This window comes from Lutjanus erythropterus, chromosome 1 (genome assembly GCF_056507025.1).
Source record: "Lutjanus erythropterus isolate fLutEry1 chromosome 1, fLutEry1.hap2, whole genome shotgun sequence".
Taxonomy (NCBI): domain Eukaryota; kingdom Metazoa; phylum Chordata; class Actinopteri; order Lutjaniformes; family Lutjanidae; genus Lutjanus; species Lutjanus erythropterus.
This window is the reverse complement of record NC_139317.1, coordinates 609,408-621,687: the sequence shown is the minus strand read 5'-3', so window position 1 is coordinate 621,687 and position 12,280 is coordinate 609,408. Positions and strand designations below refer to the sequence as shown.

Sequence of the window (12,280 nt, the reverse complement as noted above, 5' to 3'; positions counted from 1 at the left end):
GCTTAGCCGTTTAATATTCTGCACCCTCAGCTTAGCATTTTGCACACTTAGTTTAATATTTTGCACACATGGTTTAATATTTTGCACACATGGTTTAATATTTTGCACCCTCAGCTGAGATTTTAATAATAATGCAAAGCACAATGTGGTCAGAGTGAGGACTGTGTGTCTCCACCTTCTATTTTTGTTCATGTGCGTGCAGCAGTGCAGCGTGCACAGATCTGGGTGAAGATGAATATAGATCAGCAGGTGTGGTGATTATTAAATACTCTCTCAGCCAATCACATCACTGGTCTAATAGCTGTGAAACAGCTGATAACAACAGCTCAGTGACTTGATAAAGTGATGAGTCCTGTTAAGTTCTAACCGCCCAGCGTGACGTGTGACGTGGTCTCTGTGTGTTTGTCCTGCAGCAGCCTGGTGTTGTTTTCAGCTGATTTGATGAAGGTGAGCAGATGTGTGTAACTGCACTGCTCTCTGCTGCTGCTCTTCATTAACACATCATGTCTCTTTTTATTTTGGGTCTAAACTGAGTTCTGTCTGTTTAAAGCTCATATCTGTCTGTATCAGACTGTGGTGGTGTGATGATCACTGTATCTGAATGAATCTTTAGGACGGTTCTCTCTGCACCAGAGGAGAAAAATACACATGTTGTTACTTATTGCCAAGTTTGCTGTTTGTTGTCATACAGCAGCAGATCTACTAACCAGATTCCTCTGAATGTCCTCAGGCTGTGTTTTTTTCTTTTTTTTGTTTTTTGTACCCTGTCTGGAATGAGTTGCAGGAGAACATGACCTCAGAAGAACTTTGAATAACTTTACAGGTCTTTTACAAACTGCCCTGGAGGAGCGTTGAGGTGGAATGTGTCATGAATATCTGCGGTGTGACCTGAATGCTTCTCTTCTTTCATTCTGCTCTGACATGTGAAACTGTCTCTGCTGCTTCTTCACCACCATGAGATCCTGTGTCTCAGTGGGATCTTCCTGCAGTAAAATAAAAATCAACATAGATTTTTACCTCTAATCTTTGTTCTTGTTGTGTTTGTGTTGTGCAGGTCTGTGGGGTCTCGTCAACAACGCCGGCGTGTGTGTGAACTTCGGGGACGCCGAGCTCTCTCTGATGTCAAACTACCGCGGCTGCATGGAGGTCAACTTCTTTGGCACGCTGAGCGTCACCAAGAGCTTCCTGCCGTTGCTGAGACAGGCCAAAGGACGCATCATCACCGTATCCAGCCCTGCCGGTGTGTGTCCAACACACACACACACACACACACACACTGAGACAACACGCACAGATGCTGAAATAAATCTTAATTGAATGTTCCAGCAGAAGTGGACTGACTGCTGCTTTCAAACATCCAAACTAAACAAACAGAAACAGAGCTGCTGCTGTCCCTCTCTCTTTGTCTCTCTGTCTGTCTCTCTGTCTGTCTTAAACTTGTCGTCTCTACCAAACATCAGGACAACCGAACCAATCACTAATGTCCATCAAAAAGATCAAAAAGACAGTAACTGTTTGCAACATCCAGGTGACCTTAATAAGAGCAGGTTGTATAAAAATACACATAAATATCTCAATTTAAATTCATATTAAGACGACATTTCAATCTTAAATGAGTTTATTTAACGGTGTATTTGAGGTAGAATAATGTAGATTGCCTTATTTAATCGAACAGTGATTCACAGATTAATTAGCTCTTTCATATTATATAAAATAAGGTCCAAAATACAAAACAGTAACTCTGTGCAATAACTCACCATACAACACTGTTATTACACTGTTATATATGATTATAGTTTGATGCGCATTTTTTAAACATAATTTTAATCCATTCACATATTTCTATTTGTTCATTTTAGATTTATATATTTCTGTTACATAAAGCATATGCACCTGTACACACTTATTGTTATGCTATGTGACTCGATTAAAAAAATTAATCTAATTAATTAGAGGCTTTATGATTAATTAATCTCAATCACATTTTAATGGCATAACAATATTTGCCAGAAGAAGCAACATTTTTCCATTTAAATGGATTTTGGTTTATGACTGAATCAAATGAGACACATTTAAACATTTAAACAACAAAATATTGTTTATTTTGCATCAGTCTGACAATGGCACTATAAATCATAATGGTGGTTATATTCAAGCTTTCACAGAACTTTAAAAATTATTTCATTTTAATTATTCAAAGCGCAGCGTTTTGTCCGTCTGATCATGTTTACTCGCTCTGATTTTGTTGATGAAGTCCTCTTTCCTTGCTCTTTGTGCTTCTATCATGGATAAACAGGCTACGTAGTTAAATTGTTTATTTTCTGTCTGTCTTCATGATCGCGAGTCTGCACGGGGTCTTTTATTTTGAAAATCAACCGGATTCTCCCCTGTTTTCCGTGCCTGACTTCCTGCGCGTTCGACCTGCTCTGTGCCAATTGACGCGCCATCCGTCTAAAATAGACTTGCTGTGTTTCCTCTGTGGAGCGGAGCGCCGAGCCGCTTCTGGGACGCTGCTGAGACGCTCAGGGTCCACTGTCCCGAGGACCAGTGTTCCCCAACCCTGGTCCTCAGGGTCCACTGTCCCGAGGACCAGGGTTGGGGAACAGGGACTCAAATGTTCCGTGTTGTCTGGTGTGCAAACTGCGATTAAATGCGTTAATTTTTTATATATATATTTTTTTGTATATACGGGAGCACCTCTAACATGAACAGTTTGTCCACATGGATCAATAAAGTATTTCTAATTCTGTAAAAATAATTCAGCTCACTACATGAAGGTGATCATGTTGGATGCTGCACTCAGAGGCCTGCAGTTCACTGATAATCCACCAGAGGGCAGAATACATCTGTCAGGTTGATACAACTCATTTATCAAACATGATACAAATGTTGTCAGGTTGAGTCTTGAGAACATCGTTGTGAGGCAACGCTAACATGGACGCCAACACTGTTGTTGTGTAGGATCCACTGATGCTAAGCATTTAGCAAGCTAGCAAGTGGGTGACAAAATGCAGGATAATAAAAATAGCACTGGGAAGTTCCTGAAAACAAGAAGACAAGTCTAAGGAAAATGTTGATATTTCCAGCAGCATCAGTTTTTTATCTGTGAACTCTCTTTCTTCAGGCCTTTACTGACACAGATCCTCATCTGAAGCCTTTGTGGGACCTTTCATGTATCTCATGGTCTTTCTCAGGGGATGGAGTCTGTTCAGTTGTCATGACGACAGTCTCCACCTGCAGCAGAACAACTGCAGATTCTGCTCCTGTTGTTTTGATGTTCTATGTTGTGTCTCATATGAAAGCACAGAGCTCATTGGTTGGTCTGTGTGTGATGTCATGACGATGTCATACCCGTGTTTTTTATTTTTAGGCGATCAGCCGTTTCCCTGTCTGGCAGCTTATGGAGCATCGAAAGCAGCTCTCAACCTCTTCATCAACACTCTGAGACACGAGCTGGAGCCCTGGGGCGTCCAAGTGTCCACCATCCTGCCCGCCTCCTACAAGACAGGTAACACACCTGCAACATACACCTGTAACACACCTGTACACTGCCCCATAATGCACTGCTCATGCAACTATTTTTCATCTACTGATCAGTCTGGCAATAATTTTTTCACCAATAAATTAGTGTTTGGTCCATAAAATGTCCAAAAATGCTGAAAAATGTTGATCATAGTCCAATAAGACGTCCTCAAGTGTTTTGTTTTAGCATGTACGTCCTTGTGCTCCACCTGTGATCAATCTGGCAATAGAAGGACCTGTGATAAAGATATCACACACAGTTTCCTTATTTATCAAGGTGTACCAACAGGTCACACACTGTGATACAATACATATCGACTGAAATGTGGAGCATAGCACAATAAAGTTAAAAAATAACTCATTTCCATTGTAGTTCTGGTTAAAGAATAAGAAAGTTAAAGTATAACTTCTGCTATAAATAGTCAGTTCCTTCATCTCTGACAGAAAGTCATGAATTTAAAGTTCAAGGTTCAGTTTATTCGTCCACTCGAGCATGAAAAAAGTGAAAACAAAAACAAACACTGACAGAACAGAGTCTGAACGGTGGATCCCCTACAAACTCTTCACAATAAAAGTCCCCTGTTACTTTGTTATCTAAAATCTTTTATTGTGACGCAGCAGAATGAAGAAATGTGTTTTCATCAGCAGTAACCCTAAAACCTTAAAGTACAAACAGCGATGCAGCAGAGAAACTAAACAAACCACAGAGATTCAGTTAGAAGCAGACAGACACTTTCATAATCCTCTTTCTCTCTGCACACTTCAGTCTCAGCTTTCACAGAGACAACAGAATAAAGAAAACAGGAAGTCAAACTCATCGACAAAAGGTTCGGTTGCTGCGTACAGGCGCTAATTTCAGTGTAAAAAGAGTAAAAGAAAACATTTGCTTGTTTGGCAGACGGGACAGAGGAGGAGATGAGCTGCGATGAAGGGATAAACTGAAGTGTTGAGATGTGGGAACTTGATCCTGATTGGCCGGCAGTAAACTGCTGTTCCTGGTAGAGCTGTTTCCTGGTATCTTTGTGGTTTCATCATGTTGGACATGCTGACAGGCCTCCTGCAGAGGAGAACACTCTCATAACGAGCAGCACATGTGGGACGCACCATCTGTTCTCCAACTAATTGCTGACTTTAGATTTGAAGCTCGGCTGCAGGACGGATGGATGCGATTAGACTCACACGGAGACACAAAAACACAACGTCATCACGTTAATAATTCAGTTCAGGAGAGAGGAACTAATGATCCTGAGATATAGATCAGCAGCAGAGGTGATCGGTGATGTGATGAGTGATCGGTTGCAGGGGTGTTGATGATGTAAACAGCAAGCCGGGTACACTTTATCCTGCTGTTCTCAGTTTAATCCTGAAGGAACAGGTTTGTATTCAGACTTTAATCCTGCAGGTTCTCTCTGCGGAGTTCTGGATCCGGCTCCGTGAACTTTATCCAGACTCTCCACTCTGACGCTCCCCGTGAAATCAAGTCAACCCTGAAACACCGAGACGCTGAAGGCAGATCAAAGATGTCAGCAGCTCACAGTTTATCCTCCATCTGTTAGAACATGTGTTCTCCTGATATTAGAACTGGAACATTGATCACTCTGCTGGCTGCTGCAGCACTTACAGGAAAATCATTTTCTCAAAACTACAGACTGGAGGTTACACACGTGTTTAATATACAGTCTGGGGTTTGAAAGATGTGGCTGTTTATCAGGCAGGGAGGCTCTGATCAAAGACTCTATCCAGGTGCATTATGGGCAATGTAGGATCCAGAGTTTTTGGACTCTAAAAGACACATTAAACATCTAATTTTCTCACAATATTACTTCAATATAAAATAAAATATGTGAGAAAACATAATCATAATGAGGTTCTGTAGAGCTGCAGAGATGTTCTGACCTAAAAAATTTTTGTTCTGCAGATGAAGACAACATGTTAGTTTGGTTCAGACCTCAGTAAACATCACATCATCATGACTTGAATAGATTTTTTGTCAGTGAACATGAAAATTGTGATGTTAAACTGATCATTTCCACTAATTGTAACACATATTGCAGTTTAAGTCAAAATAATCTACTTATTTACCAAATCGTGCAGCCTAATACAGACCTTCATCACTGTTTCCATGATTCTGAAAAGAAACAAGCAGAGCATGAGCATATTAAAAACAGGCTACAAACACAAGAGTCTCTCACACAATGCATGCTGGGAAGTCTGTGAATATATTGATGATGCTTCTTTAAATAAGTAAATAAAAAGATGTTTTCCACCGTGATTTATCGGAACAACCATGTTGAGCAAATGTCATTATGTTGGCTGTTGCCATGGTAACGCTCCTTGCTCTGTCCTCCCTGCAGGTCAGTCCAGTAACCACGCCTACTGGGAACAGCAGCACAAGCACCTATTGCAGAGTCTGTCTCCAGCGTTGCTCGAAGACTACGGCGAGGACTACGTGACCGAGACCAAGGAGCTGTTCCAGAGCTACGCCCGCCAGGCCAACCCTGACCTCAGCCCCGTCATCGACGCCATCGTCCAGGCGCTGCTGTCTCCGCAACCGCAGGCACGCTACTTCGCGGGTCCCGGCATCGGCCTGATGTACTTCATCCACAGTTACTGTCCGTTCAGCATCAGCAACCGCTTCCTCCAGAAACTGTTTGTGAAGAAGAAGCTGATGCCGCGCGCACTCAGGAAGCAGTCAGGCTTTAACCTGAACCTGAGCCTCCACAACAACAACAACAACAACAACAACGACGGTGAGGACGGCCAGGTGAAGCTGAAGTAGGCGAGCGAGCGTAGACTGATCAGACGATAGAGGACCACTCTTGTAATGCACTCATAGAGCCGAACACGTCCGTCCTTCTGTATCTTTAAACTGTCGAAGGGATCATGTGACGACGATGCACCAAATGTTTGTTTCTGTCTCATCCGTCCTCGTTCACGCCCCCCCCACCCCCACCCCCACCCCCCACTGCCGGACAGCGGTGAGGACACACCTGGAGGAGGCGAGGGGATCTGGGAAAGGTGACGGTGCAACCGCAGGTGGATCAGAGAACACGTCACCTCCATCAGCTGTACTGTACACGCACACACTGACTTCATGTGCCTTCATCACAGATCAAAGATGGCGGATCTGAATATTCATCACTGCAGCAGCTCGTTTTCAACCTGCGGTGTTTAATTTATATGTAATAATTTAGTCTTATGTCCCTGTTTCATCCAGTAGAATTGTGCAGGGATGCTGTTTGTTTGTTTGTGGTCCAGACCTGCAGTTAGCATCACTCTGGTTCCCTCCACAAACAGCCAATGAGATTCTTCCACTGCATTTTGCATTAATACAGAAAATTAAAAGCTTATTTTTATTAAACTTGTTTAAAACAACTGTCAGACAAACATCCTCATCAGTTTACTGGAAATTATTTGAAGATCAGGGCCGGGCAATATAAATCGCAAAATATATAAATAAATATAAATATAAAATCGCAGTAGATTTTGGATATCGTTAAATAGGGATACGGCATAAAAGTGATGTCTTGTCCTGGTTTTAAAAACTGCATTTCAGTAAAGTGATATTTTCTGAATTTACCAGACAAGATTGTGATAGGATTAACTAATCAACTAACTGTAATTACATTACGGACTACATTCCTTAACTGTATCAGATTACATTTTTAAAGTAACCCAGCTCAGTTCATTAAATATGTATTATTCAGAATTTAGACCCAGGCAGTTAAAAACAAAACAAACAGATTTTCATGTTTAGAAGTCGTTGTAACTGCCTGAACAAACTCCGCCCGTGTGGTACATCAGGAGCCCTGAAACAAGCGCACCCTGTAAAACGAGCTGCTGTGGTGACGCCTCCATGTTTCTGAATATATTTCACATTTAGATACCAACATATCCTGAGAATAGAGAACATTTTTTTACACTGAGATCTCTGAATTCTAAGTCTGTGATTTTTAACTGTTTGTTTTCTGCAGCAGAGCAGGAAGCAGACTAAATCATTTCAAAATAAAAGCACACATTCAGTGTTTGTTTTATACTCACTAAACTAAAATATATGAACATTATTTCACTCTCAGAGGGTGTGAGAACTGCTCATTAGACCAAAATATAATGTCAGAGTTCCTGTCTGACCTTCAAAATAAAAGCACAAATATGTAGAATAGAAATTGTAATTGTAAAAGCAAATTAAAAAGATTTTTTTTTTTTTTTAACTAATGTTACGAGCCTGTTTCCAGGCAGGGCTATAACTATGCACTGACAAATCTGTGCTTTTATTTTGAAGGTTAAACAAATAAAATCAAACCAGAAGTCACATTTTTATGTCCCTCTGATCATTTGACGTATACAACATATTTTGGTTTATTAGTAATAAGCCACAGAAACATAAATGCATTTTTCTTGTTTCTGTCAGAAAACACACACACACAGACCAGATTTTATTTTATTTTTCTCATAAACACTGAGTTTATCTTTATATTCAGGATCTTTGAATGTTACGTCAACTTGTGTGTTTTTATAACCAGTATATGAAAATAAATAAAGCATGTAGCAGTTATTTTATTCAGATGTGATGAATCCAACACAGTCCGAACCTCAGTCTTATGACTTTATTCCAAACCCAACAGGTTTATTTATTATGCACAACACATCAGAGAGTGATGATGTTGAAATGTGTCGTGTTTCTGAGCTCTGTGTTCGTCTGTCTGTCTCTCGCCAGATTCACCTTCTCCAACATTATGATTATTAATATTATTATTATTATTATTATTATTATTATTATTATTATTATTATTATTATTATTATCATTCTGTTTTATTGTTTGTTTTTCAGCCCAATTTCTGTTTTTGAATCAAACTTTATTTATGGCATCTTTTCTTTTATCATCACTTAAACTGTGAATTTTGTATTTAAAGAAATGAAAAAACAACAAAAATATGATGTAAAATGTTCACTTGGTTCATTCTTTGATAGAAATAAAATTGACCTTTTTCAGACTTTGTTTCCTGTGCTGTTTGTGGCAGTGGTGCATTCAGGGGCTTCAGCTCCAAAAACAACAGTCAGAGTTCAGATTTTTGTCATATTGTCCAGTTTCCCTCTGTTTGAGATGTAAATGTATGTAAACCTCATGTTTTTCTTCTGTTTCAGCTGCTCAGGATGTCAGCAGCTCATGTCTGCAGAACTGAGGTCTTTTTTTCACGCAGTACATCTGTTTTCACCATCAATATTTCACAACTTAGAGCAGTGAGTTTTAATATTAACAAGAAACATCCAACATGAAGACATAAAGAGAAGGAAAGTGCACTATATGACTGGAGAGAGCTTTGAGTGGAGATTTTATAGCTCAATACACGTCGTCGTCTGCATTAAAAGAGTTTAAGTCAAATAAAAAAGTTCCACTTCACAAACCATGAACAGCAGCTTTCCTGAGGGCTTAAGCATGTTAGCATCACCTGCTACATATGGAAGACTAAAACTACCCAGATCAAAACTAGATAGTGACCCAATAAATAAAATAATGTACCATTAAAGCCGCAAAGGTAGAAAACAAACGCTGAACTATCGTCTGGCCAGTTTAGCAATTTCTCTATGGGTCGCTGCTGCAGAGGGTTGAGACCTCGGAGTGAAAATAAATCCCAAAAGTCTGAAACACACACTCTGAGTCCCCCTCCTGCCAATAAAGTAGAGCAACTCTGGAGAGAGCAGCTCCGGTGTTTCTTCCTCCAGAAGCTCCACTCTGCTGCCGACCCTCTTCTGTAGAGCTCCACGGCTCTGAGCAGCTGTTTGTCAGCTCCATGTCTCAGCTCCGCCCAGTCCTCTTGGCCTCAGCAAAGCTCCATGATAGACGTGAATGAACTGAAGGTGAAGTCAAAAGTCACTGAGTGACTGACAGACTCCTGAGCCGAGCGTGTTGCTCATTAGCTGGACTCTCTTTAAGATTCTCTGTCTGATAATTGAGTTTTATGGCGACTTTTCCTGCAGAGTTTCAGCCATTGATTCAGGGTCTCACTGGAGGAATGTGCATGCGCAGCTGCACTAGAAGAACAGCCAATAGGAACGCCCGGTCTCTAGATGACCTGTGATTGGTTTAAATCTACCATCATGGGCCAGATTCCCTAAATGCTGAACACAGAGCCAAGAGGAGGTGCAGAAGTCTACTTCTGTCTCAGACCACTTGATTTACAATATGATGAAAGGTTATTATGAAATTATTGATCATTAATGCCAAAATAATGTTGCTGACGACAGATTTAAGAGCATTTTTTTTCATAAAATATAAATATGTTCCATGGAAGGCCACTGATATGGAAGCAAAGCATGTTGAGTCAATCTATGAACATTATGATCTACTGATCTATGATATTGATCACCCAATAGGTGAAAAGGTGACCATATGACACACACCCTCATTTGTATAAAAAATAAGAAATGCATTTACAACTGTAACATATAAACAATTTTAAAAATGAATATATCAATAAATTAAATGGGAAAGAAAATAAGTAAATAAATACAGGAGAAAATCACAACTTATGAATTTATTAAACATTCATTTATTTTTATTTTCTATTTTTGGTGCATGTAATGCCATGTAATGCTTTTTTTGGGGGGGGGCTTTTGTCTTTATTTTTGATAGATGACAACTGAAGATATGACAGGAAAGGGGGGGGCGACACGCAGCAAATGGGTTGCAGGCGGGAGTCGAAGCAGCAGCCGCTGCAGAGGGCTGACAGCCTCAGTACAGAGAACACACAACCAACTGACCTCATTTATTATTGTCTTTATTGATGTTTGTACTCGTTAACACCAGCAGCGTCAGACCATCCACACAGCAAACTGAATCATCTGGATCTGGACAAAAAAGTGTGAAAGTGTTTGATTTTCTGTTTAGACGGCACCTTTGGTTTTAGGAGTGTGATTCTTCTGTTCCTCCTCCTGGTGTTGATTCATCTCTACAGCCTCAGGTCTTCACTTGAACCCACAGAGGCAGGTAAAAGTGCCGTTTTACTTCTCAAACTATACGTAACGCTGGGAGAGATTTTCTCTTGTTTGTGTAGGTTTGCTTGGATGAACTTACCACATTTTTCTCTGTAGACTTTATGAAATACATTGAGACGTAGCATTGATTTGTTAATAAAAGTAAAACATTGTAGTCATCAATTTGATGTTTTTTGGAACATTTTTACTTAAAACCTTCATGTTGCTTTGAAATATTAACTGTTGAATGAAACAGAACTTTGAAGTGTTGATTCTTATGAAAGAGTTCACATTAAAATTAAAACTAAAGTCAAGAAATCAAGAGTTCAGTAAAGTTTCTTCACTCTGCATTCGAGAGTATCTGATGGTCCCACGTGTGCACTTGATTTGATCTCACAGAGTTTTTTCCAAAAGCAATTTGCTGTGCAGTTAAAATACTGATATACAACTGCAAAATATTTTTATTTGTATATTTATACCAGATATGTGAATATTTATCAGCTACTTTACAGACTCACAACAGCGTCCGCACAGTCTTCAGGTCGTCTGAAACTAAAATGCTCTCAGCAAAAAAAAAATTGTGTTTATTAGTGGAGACAAATGTTTGGAAATTGGAATGTGATACACAACACTGATATATTTTCACTATAATTATTTAGGTCATTAACTTTAATGTGCAGAAAATAAAATATAACTCAAAAATCTCTCTCTGAATATATAAAATTTGGTTTTCCGGGCAGCTTGTCCTTTTAGCTCCCCCATAATTCGAACCATAACTGGCAGTGTTACTTGGGACACTGAGGACGTGCTGCCTGGTGATGTACACAAAGAAATTTGTCGCCGCCTGCTGGAGAATGTCCAACAGGTCTCTCCATCCTGCTTCCATGCCTGCCTTTCCCAGGTCCTACATCTCAATGGACATCGTCAGTGGTCCTCCTACCTTTGACAAGAAGATGGTTAAGTCAGTATTATACTTTCCATGTCCGTGAGTGCGGGAGGGTCCACATAACGTACGTTTTGTCATAAGAGGGTGTACACATTAGCTCTGTGCAGACATCGATTTGTTGTGAGCATGCAGACTGTCTTTGGAAGTCCTTGTAGGCCAACATGTTGACCCTGTCCATGCTGATCAATGTCCATGGTGTCTGTGTTTGGTAGTTTATTCTAACTGCTGTGGATTATTTTTCTAAGACTGCTCAATTTATTTGGTTGCGCAAATTATCCACCACCACAGACACTGCTGAAATTATGCTGCATCACGTTTCATCTTCACAGCCTCCCAGCAGGATCCCAGTTCACCGTTTTGCAGCCTCCTGGGAGCCATTATCAGCCAATCATCTGGGTTCCATCCACAATCCAATGCTAACAGTAGGAAATGGAGATATCTCTGTATTGTCTCACCTCTCAAACAACTCCTCTAGCTCGAGTACACCTGTAACCCTGTAACCCCAGGTGGGTGTGAGCCCTTCCAATTCTCTTGGGGTCACCAGCCACCAGACAAATGTAAGTTCAGACTCTACCCTGCAAAGAGAAAGACACATATCAACAACATCCAGAGACACTGCAGACGTCTCTGGACCAGAGCTCATCTGAGATGGACGGACGCAAAGAAGGAAAAGTGTCCTGTGGTCTGACGAGTCCACATTTCAGACTGTTTTCACTAATCATGGACGTCGTGTCCTCCGGGCTGAAGAGGAAAAGGACCATCCAGATTGTTCCCAGCACTGACTTCAACAGACAGCAGCTGTGATGGTATGGACGGATTCAGAGAGACACATGCTG

General features: G+C 40.5%; 1 protein-coding gene across 1 annotated transcript in view; it reads left to right on the top strand.

The window, feature by feature from the left end:
* hsd11b2 (hydroxysteroid (11-beta) dehydrogenase 2) overlaps positions 1–6,479 on the top strand; it is a 30,923-nt gene extending 24,444 nt beyond the window's left edge. The window contains exons 3-5 of the mRNA XM_084723292.1: positions 1,055–1,240; positions 3,371–3,508; positions 5,877–6,479. Of these exons, the coding sequence (XP_084579418.1) occupies positions 1,055–1,240; positions 3,371–3,508; positions 5,877–6,301 (749 nt within the window). The 3' untranslated portion in view covers positions 6,302–6,479. The remainder of the gene's footprint in view (positions 1–1,054; positions 1,241–3,370; positions 3,509–5,876) is intronic.
* Positions 6,480–12,280: the final 5,801 nt, after the last annotated feature.